This window comes from Paramisgurnus dabryanus, chromosome 3 (assembly GCF_030506205.2).
Source record: "Paramisgurnus dabryanus chromosome 3, PD_genome_1.1, whole genome shotgun sequence".
NCBI classification, from domain to species: Eukaryota; Metazoa; Chordata; class Actinopteri; order Cypriniformes; family Cobitidae; genus Paramisgurnus; species Paramisgurnus dabryanus.
The window spans coordinates 43,299,616-43,326,983 of record NC_133339.1 but is presented as its reverse complement, the minus strand read 5'-3'; the positions used below and the strand labels follow the sequence as shown (position 1 = coordinate 43,326,983).

The 27,368-nt window shown below is 39.2% G+C and overlaps 2 protein-coding genes across 3 annotated transcripts; both read right to left on the bottom strand.

Moving 5' to 3' along the window:
- Positions 1 to 7,811: 7,811 nt before the first annotated feature.
- Positions 7,812 to 10,326, bottom strand: LOC135744824 (immunoglobulin lambda-1 light chain-like). Its single transcript, XM_073814160.1, has 4 exons — positions 10,200 to 10,326; positions 9,800 to 10,122; positions 9,179 to 9,212; positions 7,812 to 8,701 (listed from the first exon to the last, which is right to left on the bottom strand). The coding sequence occupies exons 1-4, from the start codon at positions 10,279 to 10,281 to the stop codon at positions 8,382 to 8,384; spliced, it is 759 nt and encodes a 252-aa protein (XP_073670261.1). The 5' UTR covers positions 10,282 to 10,326; the 3' UTR covers positions 7,812 to 8,381.
- Positions 10,327 to 16,622: 6,296 nt separating this feature from the next.
- Positions 16,623 to 23,314, bottom strand: LOC135744921 (immunoglobulin lambda-1 light chain-like). Of its 2 annotated transcripts, XM_073814071.1 has the most exons (5): positions 23,253 to 23,314; positions 22,854 to 23,168; positions 20,788 to 20,793; positions 17,865 to 17,918; positions 16,623 to 17,112 (listed from the first exon to the last, which is right to left on the bottom strand). In XM_073814071.1, exons 1-5 carry the CDS (start codon positions 23,290 to 23,292, stop codon positions 16,793 to 16,795), a joined length of 735 nt encoding a protein of 244 aa, XP_073670172.1. In that variant the 5' UTR covers positions 23,293 to 23,314; the 3' UTR covers positions 16,623 to 16,792. The 2 variants fall into 2 exon arrangements, with proteins under 2 accessions (XP_073670172.1, XP_073670171.1); XM_073814070.1 differs by lacking the exons at positions 20,788 to 20,793; positions 22,854 to 23,168; positions 23,253 to 23,314 and adding exons at positions 18,577 to 18,905; positions 18,982 to 19,097 and having other exon boundaries at positions 17,865 to 17,898.
- Positions 23,315 to 27,368: the final 4,054 nt, after the last annotated feature.

Below are 27,368 nucleotides of genomic sequence, written 5' to 3'. Positions count from 1 at the left end.
AAGTGAGAAGGTCCGTCCTCGTATGTGGCCCGGTGGGGAAACCTTCCGGGCGGAACCAAAACTTCCCTAACTTTGGTTCCGCCCTTAAAAAGATCGTCACCTTGTGACATTCGCAATGATTTTGATAATACACGGCACACTCAAATCTCTTATTTCACTGGTGTGAAGTTACAGCAAAAAATACGGCAGGGGGAATAATATACAAAGAGAGACAAAATAACGTAAGTAGATCCTTATATTACCCACTTAATTTAACTAAAAGTAAGAAAAAAATATATCACTTACAATAAGATGAGCTCTCAGACAACCATCCACACTCTCAGATGTAAAAACATTCACATATATTACAAATCACGTAATATTTTGTAAAGCATCCTATAATACTGGCCTATACTGCATGGTGTGACCTAAGATGAACACATTGCACACAGTGAAATAAAATAATCATTTTAAATGAAACTACATCATTCAAATCCCCCTTTGGTATTTTAAAGAATATTGTCAGGAAACGTCTCGGTTAGATGTAACCCTCGTTCCCTGAAGGAGGGAACGGAGACGTCACGTCGTGACCGACGAATTGGGAACTCGCTTAGAGAGACCAATCTGCTTCGAATACTACTAAAACGCCAATGAACTTGGCATTGAGATATTTGCATAATGCTGGCGCCGCCCCGCCAGGTGCGTATATAAGCAGCAGGTGCAAATAGGGAAATTAGCTTCTTTTTCGCTGAGAAAGCCGGAAAGTGTGACCGGCCGTAACAGCAGGTGGCAGCACCTGTGGCGACGGGACGTGACGTCTCCGTTCCCTCCTTCAGGGAACGAGGGTTACATCCGTAACCGAGACGTTCCCTTTCAGTCGGTCACTACGACGTCACGTCGTGACCGACGAATTGGGAATCCCTACCAAAACGCCACCAGGGGCTGACCTCTTCCAGTGTCTGCGTAAAAGCCCTCCGGTTCCACTTAAGGAGGAGGAGGTAGGTTTTAAGGTAGAAGGCCGGGCACTAGTTGTTCCTTTAACCCCACAGAAGTGCCAGCGACTGGGAAGCGCCCTACCTGAGCGGGATAGGAACGCTGCGGAAGCCACCGCCCCTCTTAAGGGCTAATGGTGGGCAAAAGTCAACCATAGTTGAGGTAAAAATGACAGCCGTGGCTGTGTAAGCAAAGCAGTGCTCTGCTAAGGGAAACGTGGGCTGGTAGGATTAACCCCACGGAATAATACTCACAAAGGAACCCGTTGGGACACAATGTGGAGCCCAAGCCAAACACGTAGGTTCGTAAGAATACAGCTAGTGAAAGGCTGACAGCCAATGCTCCGCAACAAAGGCTGCCAAGGCAGCGGAGGAAGAGCAATTCAAACCATTATGCATTTTTGCTCTGATGGCCTTCCATACTGAAACTCAATTAGGAGCCTCAGTCGGAGGCTGCAAGCCGACTTGCGAGTCTGCTCTCCGTGCCCTCCCTGGTGAGGAAAGAACACGAGAGGATACAGACTCGATACGAACACTGTAAAATCTAATGAACGTATTAGGTGTCGCCCAACCAGCAGCTCTGCAGATGTCTGTTAGCGAGGAACCACGAGCTAAAGCCCAAGATGAGGCAACGCTCCGTGTGGAGTGCGCTCTCAAATTAAAGGGGCAAGGAATACCCTGAAGATTATAAGCCAGGGCGATAGTATCAACTATCCAAAGAGACATCCTCTGCTAGTGACAGCTTTCCCTTTCTGCTGGCCACCATAACAAACAAAGAGCTGGACTGAGGTCCTGAGGCTTTGTGTGCGAACCACGTAGAGTCGCAGTGCGCGTACGGGGCCATGGTTGGGTCTGCGTCCTCCGGGGGCAGCGCTTGCAAGCTCACCACCTATCTCTGAAGGGAGTGGTGGGCACTTTGGGCACGTAGCCTGGTCTGGGTCTCAGTGAAACAGCAGGACCAAACTAAAAGCACAAAACGTCAACAGAGAATGCATGTAAATCCCCTACTCTCTTCATGGAGGCCAATGCTATCAGGGTCAGAGTTTTCATTGATAAAAACATCAGACTCGTAGACTGCAAAGGCTCAAAAGGGAGACCTGAAGGCTTCAGCACCATGGACAGGTCTCAGGAAAAGAGGGAGGGCGCGAGGGGTTTAGCCTGCGAGCGCCTCTTAAAATGTAATAATTAAATCATGCTGGCCAACTGATCTGCCGTTGATAAGTGAGTGATGAGCAGAAATAGCGGCGATATCAACTTAAATGGCGGAGGGACAGCCTACCATCTAACCTATGTTAAAGACATAAAGCACAATGTTAATGGGCATTCTCTGGGGTCCTCGCGTTGCGAAGAGCACCGGGTGACGAAAAAGGTTTCATTAAGCGCGTAAGCCCGTCTTGTGGACGGTGCTCGAACCGCGTCGATGGTGTTAGATACCGCTTGCGATAAATCACCTAAACCTTGCGCGCGCTCAACGACCATACATGGAGATCGCACAGGTCGGGCGCGAGTGCCAATGTGCCCCCTCCCTGAGAAAGAAAAGTCCTTCCTCAGGGGAATCCGCCAGGGAGGGCTGTCGCGAGGAGCATTAACTATGAAACCCAATTCTTGGTCGTCCAGTACGGACGATTAATAAAGGCTCTCCTCGTCCTGCCTGACTTTGCACAGTGTCTGCGCAATAAAGCTCACTGGAAGGAATGCGTATTTACGCACCCCCCGCGGCCAGCTGTGTGCCAACGCATCCACGCCGAGGCTGCCCTCGGTTAGTGAATAAAAGAGGCGACAGTGGGTATCGTCCGGCGACGCAAACAGATCTATCTACGCACAACCGAACTTCTTCCAAATTAGCTGGACCGTCTGGAGGTGGAGTCGCCATTCGCCGGGGGCGCAGCTCGGGAAGCGCGTCTGCCGCTGTACTGAGCGAACCCGGAATGTAAATGGCACGAAGGGACCTCAGATGCTTCTGACTCCAAAGGAGGAGATGACGAGCGAGATGCGACAGGTGACGAGAGCGCAAAACCGCCTTAACGGTAAATAACGCAACAGTCGCAATGTTATTGGTGTCGGCTAATACATCCTTCCCTCGCATCTCCATAGCGGAGCGTACAAGTCCCAGATATACAGCGCACCGCTCGCGGCAGTTGGGGTGCTATGCACACCCCTGAGACTGCAAGCCCGTCATACGTGGCTGATCATCCCGTGCTGAGGGCATTGCAATATACAGAACGCCAGGAGACCCCTCAGGGGCATATCTTCTATCGGAAATGCCGGGTCTACCATGGGGAAAAATTTAAATGACACGCAGGTGCAATGTTCACACGGTGTATGTCGGTGTGCCACGCTCTCCTCGAGACTCGATCGTAAGCCAACGCTGAAGCGGTCTCATATGAAGCAGCTCGGGCGGTGTCACAGCCGCAGCATGCTGTCATATGTCCAGGAGCTTCTGAAATTGTTTCAGAGGGACCGCGTACTTCCCTCGAAGTAAACCGAGGCAAGTCAGAACTGACTGGTTGCGCGCTCTTATTAAACACGCCAATTAGTCGATCGAGTCTTATTTCCATACTGAGAAAAAGGATCCTCTGCACGGGGCAAAGTTGCTCTTTCCCAGTCGACCTGAAGACTTAAACGAGCGAGATGCCGAAGCATTAACTCTCTGTGTTCGCGCACGTCTGCCAAGAACGGGCTATTATAAGTCGACGTAGAAAAAAGCAGAATGCGAACAACGCTCTCTCTCTGACATTTTAATGCCGTGACTAGCACATGGAGACACGGAGAGAGAGAGACAGCTCGAATGGTGTACTTAGTATTAATATGCCCACCCCACGACGCAGAGCGAAAAAACGGTCTAAAGCGAGGGGAGATGGACACATAAAGTACACGTCTTACAGGTCTAAGGCTGCAAACCGATCTGAATATTGAAATACGAGCCTCGGCGTTATCATCCAAAAAGAACACCTTCCTGGAGCCGGTGCGTAAATCAAATCGATCGTAACCCGCCGCGTATTTTGGGTACTATGAGATAAAGGCTGGAAAAACCCTATCATCATCATCATCTCGGTAAGAGGGACCGGCTCGAACATCCTTCGCCAACAGGATATCGACTTTTGCACGCAGTACATGTGCAACGGACGCTTTCACCACAGTGAAACGAAAGCCCGAATTTGGGGTGTGCCGGATTCGTAACCGAGGCGGATCGTGCGTAAAACCCAACGAAACGGGCTGGGAACTGAAGCCAAGCACCCAGGCACCGTACGAGGAGAAATAACGACACTACCGAAGTACCCGCAGTGGGGCAGCGAAGCGAGACAGGTGGGACTGCCGGTGCGTCTGCTGTGACAGCATAAACATCTACAGTATGTGTGTGTGACACTGACCTGAGCCCGCTGAGGGTAACGGTCGTCTGGTCTCCTCTACGGAGAGCGCAGACTCCGATGAGGGTGCTGGTGGTCCGGTCTCCTCAGCGGAGAGCTCGGACTCCTCAGGTCACCCGCTGGCGATAGAGGAGAGGTAGGGGAGCTGGTGTGAACCCGCTCACGGCTCTCTCGATCCTCCGGAGACCTAGAGAGGGAAGAGGAATGCACTCTTATGTGTGGTTAAGTGGGTACCGGCCGAACAGCCGGTGGAACATATGCAAACCAAGGATTTTCCACCCGACCCTCTATCGGGGGAAGGAGCTCCATCTCCTGAAGAGTGATCCTCTGCCAATCCGGGTCGCCCTTCACTGGCCACTTAAACTCCCGAATTTCACGGGAAGCGGCTAAGCGGGCGGGGCGAGCTGCTGACGACCGGTTCCCCTGCGCTGCCGAGATGGGGTCCGAGGAGGGGAACGGAGGTGGTCGCCGCAGGACGCCGACGGCGAGAGGCAGACTGAGGAGCCGGCGTGGTGGACCAAGGGCAGCTCTCTTCCGCCGGGGCATGACCTAGGAGATCGCCTCAGTCTGCGCAGCGGAGCTGTACGACTCCCCTGGCTCGCCGAAGAGGCCGGTCTGTGAGACAGGAGCATTCAAGTTGTTCTCGTCTGCGTCCGTCATGTCAGCCAGACACAGCCAAAGGTGGCAATCTTGAACCACTGAGGTGGACATCGCACGACTGAAGGTCGCGGCCTCCCTGGTAAATCCTTGGTGAGCCTGCAGCAACGTTATTACGTGCAGGGCTGAAGCCGCCTCTCCGGCATGCCTGATGGGCAGCGTCCGTAACCGGACGACTGTCTACAAACACGGGAGGGAAGGGTTGGGTGGTCCCTCCAGGAACGCATCCCGCTCCACTGAAGGGGTCCCCGCCCTTAGCGGCTCCGTTGGTGAGGGAGGTGAGGGGTGAAAGCTGAACGGCCGGACGGCCGCAAATCACGTCAGCTCTTCGTGCCGTCGGGGAAGAAAGGCACAGGAGGAGAGGACCGAGAGGCCCGAGCAGCTCCGAAGTATCAATCATGTGGGCGGGACGGTTCGGGCGTAGAGGGGTTAACCTTTCCAACTCTACCGTCTCCGCCGCTCGAGCGGGCACGGCCGCCATCTCCGGAACGACTCTGCCTCGGAGGAAAAATGGACACCCCTCTGATGCTGCAGAAGTGACAGGACCAGAAGGAGGTCCAATGGATTCGGCAGACATCGTAGAACACGACTCTGCAGTCTCCACCGGAGCCTCGACCGGCTGAGGATGAGAAGGCCGGTAGGTGGAGGACGCATCCTCCGTCCTACTCAGCGTAGTGACGCGAAGGGCGCCCTGCGAGCGCTTGACAGCCGCACCATGGCGGCGTCAGCACTGAAAAGGCGCGGACAGCGTTCCCGTAGAAACGACAGTCGTCTCCGCAATCCAAGAGGGTTATGCTCTCACAGAGAGAACAGAAACTCTCCACGAACGCAGCCCCGGAGTGCTCGATGCCTGAGCACGAAGACAGCGCTCGTGACCGTCACTGGAACCCTTATACTTCTCGCATCCAAGATCGCACGCGCGAAAAGCTATCCTGAAAAGGACGCTGATCTCTGCATATACGAGAGAGTGGCTGCCTTTAACAAGGCACAAAGCTCTCTCGTATCACTCTTTTAGGGAAATTCACTCAGATGCTTAGTTGATGAGCGCACAGGAAGGCAACGCACACGCTAAACTCAAAACAATAAACAGATGTAGAGCCGTGGAATAAGCGAAGCGTCCGCTGTGATACTGCTAGTTCAACCAACTTCAGCAATCAAATCCCAACAGAGTAAAGTAGCTTCTCAGTAGCAGATACTGCCGGCTTTCGAAGCGATAAAAAGCTAATTTCCCTATTTGCACCTGCTGCTTATATACGCACCTGGCGGGGCGGCGCCAGCATTATGCAAATATCTCAATGCCAAGTTCATTGGCGTTTTAGTAGTATTCGAAGCAGATTGGTCTCTCTAAGCGAGTTCCCAATTCGTCGGTCACGACGTGACGTCGTAGTGACCGACTGAAAGGGAACATCACATTTACTTTAGGAAGACATTTAAATATTGCAATTTAAAGTCTCTATCACTCCGCTTGCTGTGCTCTTCTCATAAATGTATCCCAACAAGTAGATGGCCTTAGTTCAAATCAAAGTTTTTTTTATTTGTTTTAATGAGGTATTTGTCCAGAGTTCAGTTTAGCCAAAGTTACTTACTTAGGCCCATTGTACCTGCATAGGCCATTGACGACTTCCCTCCAGCTCTTTCAATTCTGTGCTAATCTGACCAGTTCACCCCAGGACAGGTCAGTCACTTTGATGTCTGCTTCAAGGTCACAGCGCCAGGTGTTTCTTGGCCTTCCTCGTTTTCTTTTCCCTTGAGGATTCCAGGTGAGTGCCTGTTTGGTGATGTTATCTATCGGTTTAAACAGGCCCATCTCCGTCTCACAATCTCCCCTTCAATGGGACACCGGTAAGTCATTTGCCACAAATCGGTGTTTCTTATTGTCTTGGGCTATTGGACACTAAAGTTAACCAGACGATTAAATAAACAGAGACCAGAAGCCTCCTACAGTGTCTGTCCCACAGCCTGAATCAGCCACAATATCTGTCCCAGAACCAGAAACCTTCAATCATTGAGCAAATAGCTGAGGAGCGCTGGATTATAGACTTTACTGTGGAGCTGTCACCCATGTCCTCACCCTTGAACTTACCCTGTTGCTGTGAGTATTAGGGATGACCCTGCCCTGTCCCACCCTGCTGCCCACCCCTTTGCTTCTTGTTGGCTAGAGGTCTGGAAATCTTAATGTTGTTTAGATGTTTGTCATGTGAAGCTTTAGCTGGGTGGGTTTGAGTCGGTTTGTTTTCATCTTGAGTGAGAAACCTCACAGTTTACATCTAAGTATATAAATGTGTAGTGAGCAGATGAATCTAACAGACTGAAGTGTGTGAGGATCATAACTGTCTCTTGAGATCTTAACATAACATCTTGTGTGTCATTTGAGTTTACTATAGATTAAAGTCAGGTTATATTTCATTTATTTAATTATGTACAATGATTGTTAATTACAAACACCAAAATAACAGATTTATGATCAGAATATATAAATGTAAAATACAGCTGCATTCACTATAGGCTATGAATTAATCAATCTAAACTTTTATTAAGATCATTAAAATCTTTAGATTGTATTATTCTGTATTTTCATTTAGAATATAATGGAAAGACAACATCATAAACAACAATAAAGTTTATCTGAATGATCTTCACTGGTTGGATAAACATCAAGTGATAATAAAGATAATAGATGATATAAAGTATTTACATATGTAGTTAAAATAAATGAGTGTTATAACAGCAGGTGTTTCCTGTGTGTCAGAGCAAAACTTCTTCAAAAATCTCCACACTTCACTGAATCTACAAGAAGAGAAACTTCAACACTGCCTGATGAACTTTAATGACTTTATTCATCTTTATTCTCAATAATATTCAAGATATTTACACCCAAAACTTTTTCATGATGTTTTCATTGTAACTAAACTTCTTTTGAATAATTCAATAAATTAAAAATCTTTTATGAACTCTTTATAGTTTCTTTTCTGATCATGAGACTTCATTTGAAATTCAGTTCTGTTAACTACAGTTTACTCTTCTCTTATTCATTCATTTAAAAATGCAAGAAACAGATAAGCAATATATTAATGATAGAGATTTCTGTATATTCACACTGAAATGGTTAATTCTTTCTTTTAGGCTTAAGTCATTAATATTTCACAATTTTATCAGTTTCCCCCAAAATCAATAAGATTAAAATAACAGTTTGTTTGATTATCATGAAGTTTATTCAAATTTATTAAGAATCGAAATAAAAATTACAATAAAATCAAAAGCTGAAATGTTTGCAGTAATTAAATCTCATACTTAAACATTTAATTGTTTCTATAATCTTTATTTATTGCAGGAAATATTAATAAATGCTTTTATGAAAACAAACACACAATAATCTTTGCATTTATTAATTGCATTGAGATTTCTTGATCTTTGTGTTTGTGATCTTTCCAGCAGAAGTCACTTTACATGTGAGATCTTTGTCTTTCTCCCACTCTGATCTCTCAATGGTTAAATAACTGCTCAACTTGAATTTCTCATTCGGCTGCTGTTCGGCAGATCCGGTGAAGACGCCATCAGTAACTGAGTTTCCATTCACAAACCAACTTACATCAGCAAATCCCACAGACATGTCATTGATCAAACACACCAGAGTCACTTTACTGGAGCTCACATCTTCACTGGATGGAGGGAAAATCTTCACAACAGGAGGAGAAACACCTGAATCTACACAACACAAATCATAAAGAAAGATAAATGCACTTTATCATAAAATAATAAGTGTTGAGAAACTTTTTAACATTTTATATTTCACAACATTAAAGTCTCCCTGGATTAAAGATCAATTTAAGTATTTAATTACATTTAAGTAAATTTTAAGTTGACATAATTTATAAATTCAAGTTGAAATTTAAGTTAAATAAGTTTTTCTAAAATGCAGAGCAGATAAATTTGTGTGCTGCTGTTAAAAACATCCTTTAAGTTACAAAAATACATAAATACTGGATCTACATAAAGCATAAATTCAGGTAAACATGCACATGAAGGCTTTCTAAGTGTTGATTAAGCAGTAAAATGTTTCTCCAAAAATGTATTGCAACAAAAACAGATAAAAATCTTTTTATTTTATTTTATGAAAATGTCTCTAAATATATTTAAATACATATAAAAACAGCTTAGTATGTGCGTAGAAAGATGACTTACCGGTCACAATGAGTTTTGTTCCTTGTCCGAATACCACAGTGATAGATTTCAGATCTTCAGTCGTACAAAAACCTCCTCAGTCTCTGATGTGATACAAACAGACGTGAAACAGTCACTCAACTTCAACTCATCTCTCTGTCTACTTTAGTTTATATTTTGAAATAATTTTGAAATGATTCAAACACTTGTTTAATAAACATTAAATCTCAACACAAACTGGTGCTGTGCTGAAGTTGACTTTATTTACATTATAATCCAGAGTCACATCAGCACTTCAGTGAGTTTATTAGACAGTAAATGAAGAGTAATTCTGTAAAGAAACAGTGAATTGGATTTGAAGTCATGATTTGACTTTTTATATTATTATGATTTGATTTGTGTTTCATTATTTTTCCAGTCAACCTTCACATATTTTCAATAATTGTTACCATATTGTTAAATAATCATCTGTAATATTTAATAAAAGTATATAAAACAAGAAAACTGTCGTAAATTATACTGATACTTTCTAAATAATATTTTATTCATGTGTTTTAAACAGTAATAATAATGTCAGTCAGCTCTCAGAAGTGACTGTGAACAGTGAGGAGGTTTTTGTCATGATGTGAATCACTGTGATACGCCCTCACTAACAGAGCCGTCCCATGTCTGACAGTAATACACAGCTGAATCTCTCACATCTACATTATTGATGATCAGCTGATAGTCAATCTTTGACTGAGCTTTAGATGTGAAACGGCTGGATGAAAAACTGGCACCATATGTAGGAGAGCTAGCTGTATGATAGTATCTCAACACAAACTGAGGAGCTGCATTTGGAAGCTGTTTATGCCAAGAAACCCAGGTATGATCCACTGCTACATTACAGTCCATAGTGACAGATTTTCCTTTTTCTTCTGTCAGTACTGAGGGTTTTTGTGTGACAACTTTAGCTGAACTGACACCTGAAATAACAAATGAGAAAATCCTTCATTTCATGATCCATGACATCAATATGTTAAGAGTGAAATGTGTAACTTACATGAGAGAAGAGTGAAGAGATTGATGAATATTATCAGCATCTTGTCTGTGTTTGTGAAGCTGTTTGAGTTTAGTGAAGACATGAAGACAATTTCATTCTCATATAGAGATTTTGAGGAAGAGAAACTCTGAAAGAAGGAAGTTCATTCAAATTCAGCCAATCAGCTTCACTTCCTGCTAGAGAGCAAAAGAGTTTTAGCAGTCTGCCTGCAAACATCAATCTTCAAATAAATGTGATGTAAAATATCAAATGCTCCTCCCACAAACTCAATCTAGAGTATAATCTCTCACCAGTGTTGGGGAAGTTACTTTAAAAAAGTAGTGTTTGCTCGTTACTCGTTACTTTTTAAAAAAGTAATCCATTACTTTACTTAGTTACCGCCTTTGGAAAGTAACTTTTTACGTTACTCGTTACTTTTACGTTACTTTTATGTTGCCTGACATTGGGCAGAACCCAATATCTGTTTCTAAATGTGTAGGCCTAAATAAAGTTATACTATGGAGAACATAACAGGTATTTCTTTTGTGCTCTTTATTATAAAAAAGTATCAATAAGTTCCTTAGGAACAACATGGTAACCTCAAAATGAGTCATATGTCTCAAAATAAATGTATCTGAAAGTCTGTTTCTTCTGGGGGTAAGCACAAGACCTACCAGGCTGAACAGCTTTTCCACTAGTGCACTGGATGGTGCAGGGCCGGCCCTGGCCAATTTGCTGCCCTAGGCAAGATTTCACCTGGTGCCCTTTAGAATCACAGAATCACAATTGTGTTCCAATCATTTTGTTCATAACTTACACAGAAACAAACTGCACAGCTTTGTCTTGTTTTTCTTTATTTTGAAAATATTTTGGAAACACACACAAACACACGAACACATACACACAATACCCTGTTACTCAGGCATTTGATCTTGACATTGTTAAAATCTTGTCTTTTTTACATGTTTTAACACTGTACATTTAACTTAAAATATTTAATTGTGTACAAGAAAACAGCTCTTATTAATGAATTATTAGTAACATGTTGTAGTGTCTCGGGAGATTGTGCTCATTGTTAAATAGCTTTGTTGCTATACTGCACTGGAGCGGCAGTTTAAAATATAAACCCAGAATTCAGCGAACGTCAAGAACAAGAAAAAAACAATAAGGCCAAGACGCGGGATTTAAATTACGTTACACGACCATGTATAAATTTCAATGTTTCTGGACAGAAATACCAACTTTGTCTGGTATTAATAAGCTGCACATTGGAGTGCTGGCTGCCAGAGGTGGGTAGTAACAAATTACATTTACTTCGTTACATGTACTTGAGTAAATTTTTTGTGTAACTAGTACTTTTAGAGTAAATTTAAGGATGGGTACTTTTTACTCTTACTCAAGTACATTTCTAGTGAAAAAACTGTACTTTTACTTCGCTACATTCGGCGGCGTTACTGCGCTACTTTCAAATGGTAATAATTAATGAATATATATATTTTTAAAAGTTTATAGGGCGTGTTCGAAAGTTTCGCGAGACAGGCTGTGTCACCCTTTAGCGCGCGCGACCGCGCGGTCACCCTTTAGCGCGCGCGACCGCGCCCAGATGAGGAGAAGCAGATGAGGGCGCGTGTACGTTGTGCGAGATATCGGAGGCAGATCATGCATGGTGGCTTCAAGTTCGGTCTATGTTTTCACTCCAAGAGGTCAAAAAGAATAGTTTCATAATGCGATGCATGCTTTGTTCAATAAACGAGCTGACATCTCAGCGTACAGGAATGCACGTAGGAGTTTTCGGCCCTGTCCCAAATGGCGCACTTCATGTGGACTTTCGGTCTTGTGGCCTTAAATTGCGCGTGCTCGCTTAGTCCACGAGTCCGTAGGGTGTCCCATCTGTCATTTTTATGCTTTGAAGTGTGCTCATCAGCGCCTCCTTTGCCCCCTTGATGCGGTCTTCAGCGAAGCCCGCACTGCAGCAGGCTTCGCGCACTTTGCCAACCCAGAAGTCCTTGCGAAAGGGCAATCAGACCAATCAGACGACGGAAGGGAGGAGTTCACGCTGACGGGCAACTTCTCTACCTATTTCCGGTGTGATGCTCGAGTCTGTCCCAAAATACGACTCCGGTGCACCCACGTAGACTCGCATCAAGGGTCCCTAAAGTCTGGACTACGTGATGTCATCAAAGTGTGGACTCTGAGGAGGACCACAAGTCCGGAGTGTGCCATTTGGGACAGGGCCATACTTACTCAAACATGTTCTGAGGGCAGAAAGAATGTGATTGGTTCACAAAAACGACCAATCAAAATGCTCGTTACTGGTTTAAGCCCTCGGCGGAGCCTCCAAGGCAGCTTCTGCAGTGAAGCAGTTCGAACTCACCGTTGGTCAGATGAGTAGCGCAGATATCGTAAGATAGGAATGAGACTGTTTTTGAATTCGGCTCGAAACGTTTCGAGCATTTAAGTGACGCGTTTTCACGTGTCCGTGGCAACACTTTCTTTTTCGTGCCAGTTTCACATATTAGTTATTCAATTGTTTTTCCTATTTTCTTACCATTGTCGCTTGGGATTGGGGTTAGAACAACTTTGTTACATAAAATGACATCCTCACCCTAACCCAACTCTAACCCCAACTCCAAGCAAGAACAATTTAAATTTCTGACAAATAAATGTATAAACAATGCCATTCTAACCCAAACCCAACTTTATCCTCGCGCGAAAACAGTATAAAAATGTGCCGAAAACCACAAATCTAACCCCAATCCCAAGCGACAATGGTTTGAAAAAAGGAAAAAAAATTGAATAACTAATATGTGAAACTGGCACGAAAAAGAAAGTCGTGCCACGGACACGTGAAAACGCGTCACTTAAATGCTCAAAACTTTTCGAGCCGAATTCAGAAACAGTCTCGTTCCTATCTTACCATATCTGCGCTACTCATCTGACCAACGGTGAGCTCGAACTGCTTCACTGCAGAAGCTGCCTTGGAGGCTCCGCCAAGGGCTTAAACCAGTAACGAGCATTTTGATTGGTCGTTTTTGTGAACCAATCACATTCTGTCTGCCCTCAGAACATGTTTGAGTAAGGAAAACTCCTACCTACTACAGGCCACGCAAGATCCAACCTGAAGTAAGTGTCACAGTATTGTCTATTTGAACACTATTAAAGGGGTCATATGATGAAAATGTTAGCATTGCCACTTTGTAGGTTTGAGCAAAAATGTGTTGTTTTGGGTGTGTTTTTTAAAATGCAAATGAGCGGATGAAGTGCAAACACTGATCACAATGATGGTGGTTTGTTGTAATTGAAACTCTATTGTGCTGTCAAGGCCAAAAATGTGTCGTTTTGGGTGTGTTTTTTAAAATGCAAATGAGCGGATGAAGTGCAACCACTGATCACAATGATGGTGGTTTGTTGTAATTGAAACTCTATTGTGCTGTCAAGGCCAAAAATGTGTCGTTTTGGGTGTGTTTTTTAAAATGCAAATGAGCGGATGAAGTGCAACCACTGATCACAATGATGGTGGTTTGTTGTAATTCAAACTCAATTGTGCTGTCAAGTCCTTCCTTTCTCTTTCTTTCTCTCTGCACTAAACGGCAGTGCAGTGGTTGGAGAGTTCAGATTAAGGAGGCGGTATTATTCTAATAAGATATCCTTATGACATCATAATGAAAGCCAAATTTCAATGACCTATTTTTGCTCACACCTACAAAGTGGCAATGCTAACATTTTCATCATATGACCCCTTTAAGTAGTTTTTTCATCTAATACTTTTTTACTCTTACTCAAGTAAATAATTAGATTGATACTTTTACTTTTACTTGAGTACATTTTTGTATAAGTACTTGCACTTTTACTTGAGTACAGATTTTGGGTACTCTACCCACCTCTGCTGGCTGCTCCCCGCAGTGCTGAAGACACGTGATGGCACATATACACAGATATCTACGTGCAATCTATTGGAAAGTGGAGGAGTCATTAGTTGGGTTAGTAAAATAACGAAATTACAGCTTTTAAATAGAAGAAAAAAAGTTTTTTTTGTAAAGAGATATATTTTTTTAAGTTTAAAAGTGCAGCTTCTCAAGGGGAAGAAAGCTATACTTTTCCCCTTACGTGCAACCTATCGGAAAGCCCACACTGCAAAATCCCGGAAGTTAAATTAACACTGCTCAGTGTTTATATAGGTCCACTCTCCAGAGTGTTTAAAAAGCAACACCGGAGAGAGTTAAAAGCTACAATCTGTGACTTTCTCCTCTCTATCACCATCTCTGTTTGAAAACTGAAATTGCATTTTAGATCTTACTTGTAGAGTTATTTTCTTATTTTGGGATTAGATGTTGGCTGTTTCATTTAAAGTCACCATTATTGTGATCAGTGGTTGTTTTAATTGGACTCTAACTAAAACAATAAATGATTACAATAATGGTGACTTTAAATGAAACATCTAAACTTAAGTTAATTAATAACTCTACAAGTAAGATGTAAGATGTAAAATGCTTCAAATGTTACTTTTTTAACACTCTGTAGTGTGGATCTATATAAACATTAAGCAGTGTTAATGTTAATTTAACACTGGGGATTTTGCAGTCTACATTAGCTCCACCAAGAAATGTTTAATTATTTTTTGTAGTTGTTGTGGTTCTGCTAGTGGTGGGCAGAGCGAGGCTTCGTGAAACACTGAAACAGTTGAATCAATTGTGCCGTATGTTTCGAGGCTTCGAAACATCAATCCGAAACCGCCTCCACAGTGACACCTAGCGGTCGTTTGCATGTCTTTACATGAAGCAGCCTTGACAAGATTTTAGACGAGCGCTGACAAATTGTATCCCACATGTTGTTTGAGTGACACACTAGTGATAGAATGGGAGAGTGGATAGTGCTCTCGACTCTTATGCGTAGATCTTAGGATCGAACCTGGGAAATGCATGCGCTACGTCATCATAATAAAATGTTTTTTTTTTTTGTTGTTTTAACATCTGTTTGACAACTACATGAGCTTTTAGGCTCACAAGTGTCGATAACTATAAGCTATTCGGATCTATTTAATGAAAAAAAAATAGAATAGAGATATACCAAATAAATAAGAGATTCATAAAATATATCAAGCCATAATATGCCACATTGTTTACATATAAAGATCTTTATTCAAATATATAAATTGTTCTGTGTTGATAAACTCAACCAGCTACTTTTTTACATATAATTTCTCCAGCCTTTGAAAACATTCTCACACAAGGGACACTTGCTGGCATGCATTTTTTGTAAGTAGCCTAAGTGTTACATACCTATGAGGAAAAATTACTTCTTTTCAGTAATTTATATTATTTGATCTTGCCAAAAACGCATCTATGAGGTATTGTCAGTTTTGTTTCCTACCCTGTCAGTTTAAGATTCGAAGCAGATTCGACAGGTACGCCACCTTTCGAAATACTTGTGAAATGCACCGCTTGGTGTTTCGAATCACTTCATCACGTGACATGGGTGTTTCGAATCACATTTCGGAGCAGTGTTTCGAAACATTTACGCTTCGGGATCTCGACACAGTGTCGAAACGTCAGTTTCGCGGGAGCCATCCCTAGGTTCTGCTGGTATTTTGTCTTTATTCTCTTCTTGTTCATCTTTCTTTAGTGATTCTGTTTATTAACAGCAGGTGTTTATCATTAATGGTCAATCATCACTTCGTTCATCTCTTCATTATCTAATTAACTTCATCACTTCTTCAACCCAACCACACCCATACTTGACTTTGGTTTAGTCCACATTGGCTTTAGTTTCTACAGAAGGTTCATGTGGGCTAAGTCAGATGGGGCCAGCATGAAACCCGGGTGCAAGCCCAGCTTGGGGCCTATATTGCAAGCCCATATGGGGACGACATTTGCCCCACCAAGCACTGCTGGCAGGGTATGTAGTTACAATAAATGTGTGTTATAACAGCAGGTGTTTCCTGTGTGTCAGAGCAAAACATCTCAAAAAATCTCCACACTTCACTGAATCTGCAAGAAGAGAAACTTCAACACTGCCTGATGAACTTTAATGACTTTATTCATCTTTATTCTCAATAATATTCAAGTTATTCACACTCAAAGATTTTTCATGATGTTTTCATTGTAACTTAACTTCTTTTTTAAATAATTCAGTGAATTAAACATCTTTCATGAACTCTTTATAATTTATTTTTCTAAACATGAGACTTCATGTGAATCTCAAATTTAAATGTAGTTCTGTTAATTACAGTTTACTCTTCTCTTATTTATCTTTATTTTCAGAAACATTATAGTTTAAAATATAAAAAACAAATAATCAATAAATTAATGATAGAGATGCTGTACTCTGTATACAAACTAAAGAAAGTTTCTTTCATAGAATCATTTCTTTCTTTTAGGTTTAAATTATTAACTAATACATATTTCTAAATTTTATTAGTTTCCCCATAAATCAATAAGTAAACGGTTTGATTATTATGAAGTTTATTCAAATTTATTAAGGATTGAAATCAAATTACAATAAAATGAAAAGCAGAAATGTTTGCAGAAATTCAATCTCATAGTTAAACATTCAATTGTTTTTAACACATGCTTTCATAAAAACAAACAATTAGCACACAATAATCTTTGCATTTATTAATTGCACTGAGATTTCTTGATCTTTGTGTTTGTGATCTTTCCAGCAGCAGTCACTTTACATGTGAGATCTTTGTCTTTCTCCCACTCTGATCTCTCAATGGTTAAATAACTGCTTAACTTGAATTTCTCATTCGGCTGCTGTTCGGCAGATCCGGTGAAGACGCCATCAGTAACTGAGTTTCCATTCACAAACCAACTCACATCAGCAAATCCCACAGACATGTCATTGATCAAACACACCAGAGTCACTTTACTGGAGCTCACATCTTCACTGGATGGAGGCAAAATCTTCACAACAGGAGGAGAAACACCTGAATCTACACAACACAATTCATGAAGAAAGATGAAGAAATAAATAATAAGTGTTAAACTTTTTAACATTTTAGATTTCACAACATTAAAGTCTCTCAAGATTAAAGATTAAGTTTCATTGATGAATTTTTGATATGTTCTTTTGAAGGGATAGTTCACCCAAAAATGAAAATCGAATTATTGAAAATATAACCACATCGTTGAATAATCTAATAATTCAACAGCCCATCGTCAATTATTCCTTACTTAATAACTGTGTTTGAGTTAATTTACGTAATCCATCCCATTTCAAAATACCATCCAAAATGTTTTATTAGTATAGGACTTGACTTATTTAAACAGGTTATTTGGTTTTGTATCTAGAGAACTGGACAACTGCCAATTAATACAATCATCTATACAATGTTTTCATCATTTTTGTCAGTAACATTAATGTTTAACAGGTGATTAAATTTAACAAAATATTAACTATCATCCCTGTAAATGTAAAGCAGATCAATTTGTGTGCTGATAAAAACATCTTTTAAGTTACAAAAATACATAAATACCGGATAATTTATAATAAATAAAAAACTGAAAGTACACAAAGAATTAATCCAGGTAAAAATTCACATGAAGCCTTTCTAAGTGTTGATTAAGCAGTAAAATGTTTCTTTAAATATGAATTGCCCCAATTATCATTTATTTTATTTTATAATATCTCTACATACATTTTAAATATAAAAACAGCTTGTATACGAGTAGAAAGATGACTTACCGGTCACAATGAGTTTTGTTCCTTGTCCGAATACCACAGTGATAGATTTCAGATCTTCAGTCGTACAAAAACCTCCTCAGTCTCTGATGTGATACAAACAGAAGTGAAACAGTCACTCAACTTCAACTCATCTCTGTCTCCTTTAGTTTATATTTTGAAATGATTTAAACACTTGTTTAATAATCATTGAAACTTGAAACTGATGTGCTGAAGAAGATTGATATATTAAACTACACAACAAACCTGTTCACATTATTTATAATCCACACTTTAAAACTGCCTGTGTTATTTTTATTAATTAGTCATGCTGGGTATATATTGGACACAACGCATGTTGGGTTAAACATGACCCAATGTTGGGATGTTGTAATGCAGCCATGGGTTATAATAACCCAGTATTTGGGATAAAACCACCCAACATGGATAAATTTTAACTCGGTGTTCTGTCAAATATTAAATATCAGTAAACGTCTTCAGTGAGTTTATTATAACAGTGAGTTTAGAGTTACTTATATACAGGGATTTTAATTTTAGGTCGTTTTACTTTTTAAATTATTATGATTTGATTTGTGTTTCAATCATTTCTTCAGTCAGTTACTGCCACATATTTTTAATAATCTTGTTTTGATCAGTAATAATAATGTCAGTCAGCTCTCAGAAGTGACTGTGATCAGTGAGGAGGTTTTTGTCATGATGTGAATCACTGTGATACGCCCTCACGAGCAGAGTCATCCCAGTTGTGACAGTAATACACAGCTGAATCTCTCACATCTACATTATTGATGATCAGCTGATAGTCAAGATCTGAAATTCTTTTAGATGTGAAACGGCTGGATGAAAAACTGTCACCATAATCGCCAGGAGAGCCATCAGATGCACTGGAACGCAAAACAAACTGAGGAGCTGCATTTGGAAGCTGTTTATGCCAAGGAACAGAGTTGCTATGATATTTTCCTATATTACAGTCCATAGTCACAGACTTTCCTTTTTCTTCTGTCAGTACTGAGGGTTTTTGTGTGACGACTTTAGCTGAACTGACACCTGAAATAACAAATGAGAAAAATCTTCATTTCATGTCCATGACATCAATATGTTAAGAGTGAAATGTGTAACTTACATGAGAGAAGAGTGAAGAGATTGATGAATATTATCAGCATCTTGTCTGTGTTTGTGAAGCTGTTTGAGTTTAGTGAAGACATGAAGACAATTTGATTCTCATATAGAGATTTTGAAGAAGAGAAACTCTGAAAGAAGGAAGTTCATTCAAAATCAGCCAATCAGCTTCACTTCCTGCTAGAGAGCAAAAGAGTTTCATCAGTCTGCCTGCAAACATCAATCTTCAAATAAATGTTATGTAAAATCAAATCGGACAAACATGTCATCGTCTGAGACAACATAGTGATAAAAACTCTCTAGAGCTCCGTTTAGGGGCTGCTGTAGAAACATGGCGGTGCAAAATGGCAACTTCCATGTAAGAGGACCAGCAGTGTATCAAGACAAAACAGCTTCTATAGTAATAAAAACATAACCGTTCATTATGTAAGGTCTTTATATACCACTGAAAATATATATAGTTATGTATAGCGAGTTTTAAGCAACGTCACGCCACAGTGCATGCAGGGGCACCAGTGCCATTTGGAAGGACCATACACTATTTTGATCTGTACTGGAGTTTGTTTGGTCTGACCAAAGCTGTGTTAAATAAGGACATACAGTAAGGTAAATATGGAGTAAGCAAAAGCGAGGTGCTTATCACGACATACTGAATACTGTTTCCAATGGATAATATTTAGATAAAATAAAGACAATAAACGGCATCGACCCAGACGAGTTGCCAGCCAAAGAATGGCTAAGAGACCCTAAAAACTTCCTTCTCTTACATACAGTACCCAGACTTCATCAATTATTTAGTATTTAGAATACAGCAAGTGTACACTTTTGCAGTGGTTGGGTGCAAGATATTTCAACCCACAAGCCAACAAACAGCAACAACACAGTAATGTTTGCAAAGACAAAAAATATCTGCTGTGAAATTGGGAAGCATAAACATCAAGAATCAGAGTATGAATCTCAAACATGGTGACAATTAAATAAAAAACTTAATGCTGCAATGCATGCTGGGTATTAACAAATTACAAATCTCATTCAGGACTCCCAGCATGCACTGTGGCATGGATAAATAATGTTTTTTTATCATTTTATTTGTGACCATGGTTGAGATTTATACTCTGATTCTTGATGTTTGTGCGTCCCAATTATACAGCAGATATTTTTGTCCAAAGTTTCTAAAACTCCTTAATGACAAACTGCTGTGAAAGTGCTGGATCTCATATACATTATTGACAGAAAATAAACTTTTGATTAGTAAGTTAACTAGATGATGAACTTTACCATTATATACCAAACACCACAGAACTAAACTGTTAACTTTACATGTTCATAACAAATGTGGTGTATTAACACAAATTTAACACACAACCAGGGAAGAAAGCAAAAAGTCTTCTTCTTCTTCTTCTTCTTCTTTGAGCTTATTGGCGGCTCGCATTCTTAAAAGAGCATTACCGCCATCTACTGTGGGTATTGGATCAGAGACACTATAATCCTTCCCCCAGACCATTCAGGACTCAAGCTTTCGATGTCAAGGGTCAAGAGTCCAACTAAAACAAACACTAATCACAATAATTGTGACTTGAAAAGAAACAAAACATCAACATCTAAACCTAATAAGTGAATTGTGTTTTCTACAGCAATATATTTACTGAACATTCAGAAATAATGTTTTATAAAAAAATAAAATGCAATGTTTCTCTATCATTTACATAACAATTAAACAAGTCAATATAATAAACAGCTGTTGTTTTAAACATTGTGTGAACATTAAAACATGACATTGTCATAACGTTTAAAAATGGTAAAATGTAACATTCCTCTAACGTTCAGTCAACACAGAATCTTCGTTCTTAGAACGTCAAGAAAACTGGACACTTTTTCTGTTGGCAGAACGTTTTTGGAAACATTGGAAACTTTCAGGGAACATTCTTAGAACTTTTTTCTGTTAGCTGGTAAACTGTTGCCTACAATCCGTGTGTTTGTTGTATTCCAAGAACAGAGGCGGACAATCCATGTGCCATGAGTAAAAGTCCTCTCCAGTATTTTGTTCCAATCACCTGGATTTGCTAATTAGCACAGTTTTTCAGCAGGAGGTGATCTCCTGACTCGGTGGTGTTTTAAGCCCTCAACGAAGCCTTCAAGGCAGCACTGCCTGGAAGGCACTCCCTGTGCCCCGAGCATTTCAGCCAATCACAGCACTGGTGCAAGATATCGAGCCTTCCGCCAGCTTCTGGCAGTTCGGGCTCACCGTTGGTCAGGTGAGAAGTGCAGATATGGTAAGATAGGAATGTGACTCTTTTTGAATTCAACTCAAAAAATTTTGAGCGTTTAAGTGACGTTTTTGCACGTCTTCACGTGTCTGTGGCACGACTTTCTTTTTGTGCCAGTTTCACGTATCGGTTACGCAATTGGTTTTAATTTTTTCAAACCCTTGTCGCTAAGGATTGGGGTTAGATTTGTGGTTTTCCTCTCTTTTTTCTGCTGTTTTCGTGCGAGGATAAAGTTGGGTTTGGCATAAATGTGGATATTATTTTAAGCATTGGTTTATGTTTATTTGTCAGAATTATAAACTGTTTTCGGTTGTGGTTGGGTTTATAATTGGGTTAGGGTGAGGATGTAATATTCTGTAACAGAAAGTTGTTCTAACCCAAATCCCAAGCGACAATGGTAAGAAAATAGGAAAAACACTTGAGTAAACAATATGTGAAATTCGCACGAAAAAGCATGTCGTGCCACAGACATTTGGAAACACGTCACTTAAACCCTCGAAACATTTCAAGCTAAATTCAAATACAGTCACATTCCTATCTTAACATATCTGCGCTACTCATCTGACCAACGGTGAGCTCGAACTGCCAGAAGCTAGCAGAAGGCTCGATATCTTGCACCAGTGCTGTGATTGGCTCAAACGCTTGGGGAACGTGGAGTGCCTTCCAGGCAGCGCGGCCTTGAAGTCTTCCTTGAGGGCTTAAAACACCAACGAGCCAGGAGGTCACCTCCTGCTGAAAAACTAATTAGCAAATCCAGGTGATTGGAACAAAATACTGGGGAGGACTTTTACTCATGGCACATGGATTGTCCGCTTCTGTCCAAGAAAGGAGATTCACGTTGGAGACGATAACTTGAGTCATCGTTACACACTTAAACACCAAAGAAAATGTAAAATCATGAATCAAACCATAGGAGCTCTTTAAGACTAACATAAGGGACTGTTTGGGTTTTCAGTTCATCTATTATCACGCTTGTGGTACTTGTAGGTTTTGACAAAGACAGTCTGATATTAAAATTAAAAACAGAATGCAGACATATGAACTATCTTTGTTAGTAGTTATTGTCATCATTTAAAACTCTAAACCTAAACTCTTCCAGCAACGCTCTTATTACACTGCTCATATATGTAAAAATTAGTTTTACAGTGTTAAAGCAGAGAAATCTTACATTTATGCATTTCGTTTTAGGTTGTATTTTAATTCATTAATCTTGTGAATAACTGAACAAATGTAAAAATAAATCAAAAAGATGACACTAAACTGAAACTCATTACAGCTCTTTCAATGATTAAATATCATGACAAACATACAACTTTATACACAAGCAGAAATATATACACTGTTTGTTTATCACTGCAAGTGTTTTAGTTTGACTGTATAATAATAAACTCTTCTTGAATGAATTTGATTATTTTATTATCAATCTGACTGATCACTGAATGGTGAGTTTGTAATTACTGTGAACATTCATAAAGAAACAAGACATCATTTACTGTCAGATTGTCATAAATGTGTTCATGTCCTTCATTCTGTTTATATGAAAGCAGAAGTGACTGTGAACAGTGAGGAGGTTTTTGTCATGATGTGAATCACTGTGATACGCCCTCACTAGCAGAGTAGTCCCATGTCTTACAGTAATACACAGCTGAATCTCTCACATCTACATTATTGATGATTAAACTATAATCTGAATTAGATGAAGATGTTGATGTGAATTTAGGAGCAGAGAATCCAGATCCATAACTAGGTGAGCTATCGCCATGATAAAATCTTAACACATACTGAGGAACTCCTCCTGAAATCTGTTTATACCATCGAGCAGCTGAATTAGTAACAGATCCCAGATTACAGTTGATTGTGACTTTATTTCCTTTATTCACTGTGAGCTCTGATGGTTGGGTCACTACAGTCACTCCACTCACACCTGATGAATAAAAACACATTTAATGATACACAATAACTCACATCTGTTTCTGATGATATTAAATGTTGATCTGATGTATCTTACATGATGGTATGATGATGAAGATGATGAAGATGATCAGCATGATGTCAGTGTGTGATGTGAGGAGAGAGATGAGAGAGAAGCTATAAGACACTGAGGAGGATGAAGAGGGAGGAGCTTCACCAAACATCATCATCATCATAATTCAACATCAGGTTAAGAATCAGTGAGTGAGAGACTATCACACTAGTTCATATATAAACTCTTCACTCTGAGATTATTAAATACTGTAAAAATAAATATTTATGATGACCGTTAACCCACTTTGAGTCATCTCACTCTCTTATTTGTCACTTTTGTGTTTATTATTTATTATTTGTTAGAGACATTTTAAATTTGTTTTTGTTGTCTGTAGTTTTTGTCATTCACTTTATGCCATTTTTTTTTTTTCATTTTTTTTTTAAATATATTTCTTTAAAACTTCAGTCAAACCTGAAAATAAAAGTCTGCTTGAGTGAACATCAACTGAAGAGATAAACAGATAAAATAAAGAGATGTGATGATTTACATAGAGCTGAAGAAAATGAATGTTATAACAGCAGATGTTTCCTGTGTGTCACTACAGAAGTTTCTGTCCTGAAGAAAATCTTCACACATCACTGAATCTGATTGAAGTGAAAGATCTCCTATATCTCAAACTGAAGACACGCTTGATCTGAGAAACTCACAGGTGAGAAGAGTGAAGAAAGTAAAGAATATTCTGATCATCTTGTGATTTGTTTTGTGTAAAGATGAGCAGATGATGTTGAATAATGCTGAAATGATCAGACAGAGAAACTTTAAGAGACTCAAGAGATCTGGAGGGAGGAGCTAAAAACACAAAACACTATAAGACCCACACACATCATCACAATGTACTGTAGACACATGAGATTCAAGATGTGATGATGATTTGACTTAAACAAGATCTGTTATATGAAATGTTCAATAAGAGTATTAACACAATTAGTAAATCATTACGATCATTAACTTACTACTGTAATAAGATACTAACAAACATAAAAGATACTGACATTTTAGTCACAGAAATATTTCTGTCTTTGTCTTCTACACATATCACGAGTTCTCTTCTTAATATTATACTTTACATAAGAACTGACATGTTATTTAATTTATTTAAGTTTTCATAGTAAATTATTTCATAGTAATCATAATGTCACCACATCCTGTCTGCTTCATATTAGTTTGATAACAGCGACTCATATTGGTCAGAAGCTATAATTGCATTGTGATTTTCTTCAAACCATCACAGTGATGTTCACAGATATTTTACTTTATTTCATTGGTGAGTTTTAACCCTGATGATATTTTTTAACATAAAACTTTAAAATCATTTCAGTCATTATCCGCTGTAATACATTAGAAGTGAATGTGAGCAGTGACAGTTTATGCATTTATAAACTGTAATCTCGTCTTGTTATTTTGATAAAGATTTCCACTGATTAGACATCAGTATGATTAAAATCAAAATGTCATTTTTTTTACAGGTTTATTGGTTCATTATTTACATTTGTTGTAAAGTCTATATTTAAGTTACTTTCCATAAGCAATGACAGTAAAGACATTTCTAATATTCTTTGGAGTAAAAGTGTGACAACTAGCCCCAGTCTTCCTTGTATATAAACTGCTGTAATGTTATAATGCTGTAGATGGCAGTAATGCACCACTGAAGTCCATTAGTAGCAGGAAGTATAAGACGACTTTTACTTTGTAAAAAACATCGTTGTCTTGGCAACACAGAAAATCTGTTTATGTAAGACTCGTGCATCAGGCAGTCACTTTAATCAAAGAATCATAAATTGTGTTTTTGTTTTGATATGTTTAAATATAATTACACAACTGTAAATAATGATGTCATGTTTATATGAATATGATTTCTTTATCTGGACTAACAGTTGTGTAATTTACCAAAGTAAAGAATTGTGACATTTTTCTTTTAGTTCAATCTGTTTAATTTTTATTAAACAAGTTAACTGTCACAGCTCTCCCACTTTTGAGTGGAGGGATGAAATGTTTAGGTACAAATTTGTATCTTTGAACTGCCAGTGTGCATTTTTGATGTACGAATATGCACTTTTTGGGTACAAATATGTACTTTTCTGAGAGTGCAGTAGTGTTTTTGTCCTATAAAAACCACGCACCTCCTGAAGTTGGTTAAGATAATGGTCAAAGTATACAGGGTACTAAGAATTAGCTAAAATATATGATCATTTTGATATACCCTACAATAACATTTATTTAGTTGCTAAATAATTCACATACTTTCATTTTATTCATGTATTGAAATGCTTATAAAGAATATTTGTAATACTTTAATTCTAATGTGTGATATTATACAGTATGAGGAAATATGGGCACTATGAGAGCAAGAATAAAAGCAGACATGTTAGTTTTGTATCTTTATCCTTGTATTTGAAGAGCATTACGTCATGTGCAACATTCTTACATTCTGTTAGTTTGTGACGTTGATTCATTCATGAATGTCACAGTAAATACATTCACTTAACAGAAGTCTATTCATTCAACAGTCAATGCCCATTTTATTAAATCATACATTAGATTTTGCTCTTTAAATTATTGGCCCCAAAATCTTCTTCCCTTTTATGGGACACACAGTACTGTTGAGAGTAGATCCATGATCTGTATGTGTTTGTCTCATCTACTCAGATTTCAGTTCCTCAGCCGTCACAAGAAAATGAAAGGAGAGCATTTCAAGAAGTCATCAGATATTCCAGACTAATAAATGAATGGAGACCACTGGGTTAATCCTCAAAACACAGATGATCTGGATTTGAGATGCTCATTGATTTCTATGCTATGAAGTGTTTCATCTTCTTCAAATAACTATAACAATACTGTGAGCATGAGGTGTGTTTAAATGTGAGATCATTTCTGTGGGAATAGGATTAAATATTTCATTCTGAACCTTTAAACATTTTATTTAGTCCTGCATCTTTCTGTATTGCCTTGTAATAGTGGGTGTTCACACACACAGCGATTAATAGACTGGTCCCCAGCTAACAGAAAAAAGTTCTAAGAACGTTCCCTGAAAGTTCCCAAGGTTCCCAAAAACGTTCTGCCAACGGAAAAAGTGTCCAGTTTTCTTGACGTTCTAAGGACGTTTTTGTGTTGTCTCAACGTTAGAGGAATGTTACATTTTACCATTTTTAAATGTTATGACAATGTCATGTTTTAATGTTCACACAATGTTTAAAACAACAACTGTTTATTATATTGACTTGTTTGACTATTATGTAAATGATAGAGAAACATTGCATTTTATTATTTTATAAAACATTATTTCTGAATGTTCAGTAAATATATTGCTGTAGAAAACACAATTCACTTATTAGGCTTAGATGTTGATGTTTTGTTTCATTTTAAGTCACCATTATTGTGATTAGTGTTTGTTTTAGTTGGACTCTTGACTCTTGACTTTTTGCTTGCTAGTTTTTTCCCTGGTTGTGTTAACTTTGTGTTAATACACCACATTTCTTATGGGCATGTAAAGTTAATAGTGTAATTCTGTGGTGTATGGTACATAATGATAAAGATCATCACCTAATTAATTTACTAATCAAAAGTTTATTTTCTGTCAATAATGTAAATGAGATCCAGCACTTTCACAGCAGTTTGTCATTAAGGAGTTTTAAAAACTTTGGACAAAAAATATCCGCTGTATAATTGGGACGCACAAACATCAAGAATCAGAGTATGAATCTCAACTACCATTATGTACCAACTACCACAGAATTACACTACTAACTTTACATGTTCATAACAAATGTGGTGTATTAACACAAAGTTAACACAACCAGGGAAAAAACTACCAAGCAAAAAGTCAAGAGTCAAGAGTCCAACTAAAACAAACACTAATCACAATAATGGTGACTTAAAATTAAACAAAACATCAACATTCTTTAATCAACATGTTTTCTACAGCAATATATTTACTGTACATTCAGAAATAATGTTTTATAAAATAATAAAATGCAATGTTTCTCTATCATTTACATAACAATTAAACAAGTCAATATAATAAACAGTTGTTGTTTTAAACATTGTGTGAACATTAAAACATGACATTGTCATAACGTTTAAAAATGGTAAAATGTAACA

Bases quoted from the DNA above. Each gene is read 5' to 3' on its own strand.
- LOC135744824 (XM_073814160.1), bottom strand. From the start codon at position 10,281: ATGTCTTCACTAAACTCAAACAGCTTCACAAACACAGACAAGATGCTG. The intron at 10,123-10,199 runs GTAAGTTACACA...TTGTTATTTCAG, and splicing joins TCTCTTCACTCTTCTCTCAT to GTGTCAGTTCAGCTAAAGTT. The intron at 8,702-9,178 runs GTAAGTCATCTT...TGTGTTGTGTAG, and splicing joins AACAAAACTCATTGTGACCG to ATTCAGGTGTTTCTCCTCCT.
- LOC135744921 (XM_073814070.1), bottom strand. From the start codon at position 19,063: ATGTCTTCACTAAACTCAAACAGCTTCACAAACACAGACAAGATGCTG. The intron at 17,899-18,576 runs GTATCACAGTGA...TCTATCACTGTG, and splicing joins ATGACTCTGCTCGTGAGGGC to GTATTCGGACAAGGAACAAA. The intron at 17,113-17,864 runs GTAAGTCATCTT...TGTGTTGTGTAG, and splicing joins AACAAAACTCATTGTGACCG to ATTCAGGTGTTTCTCCTCCT.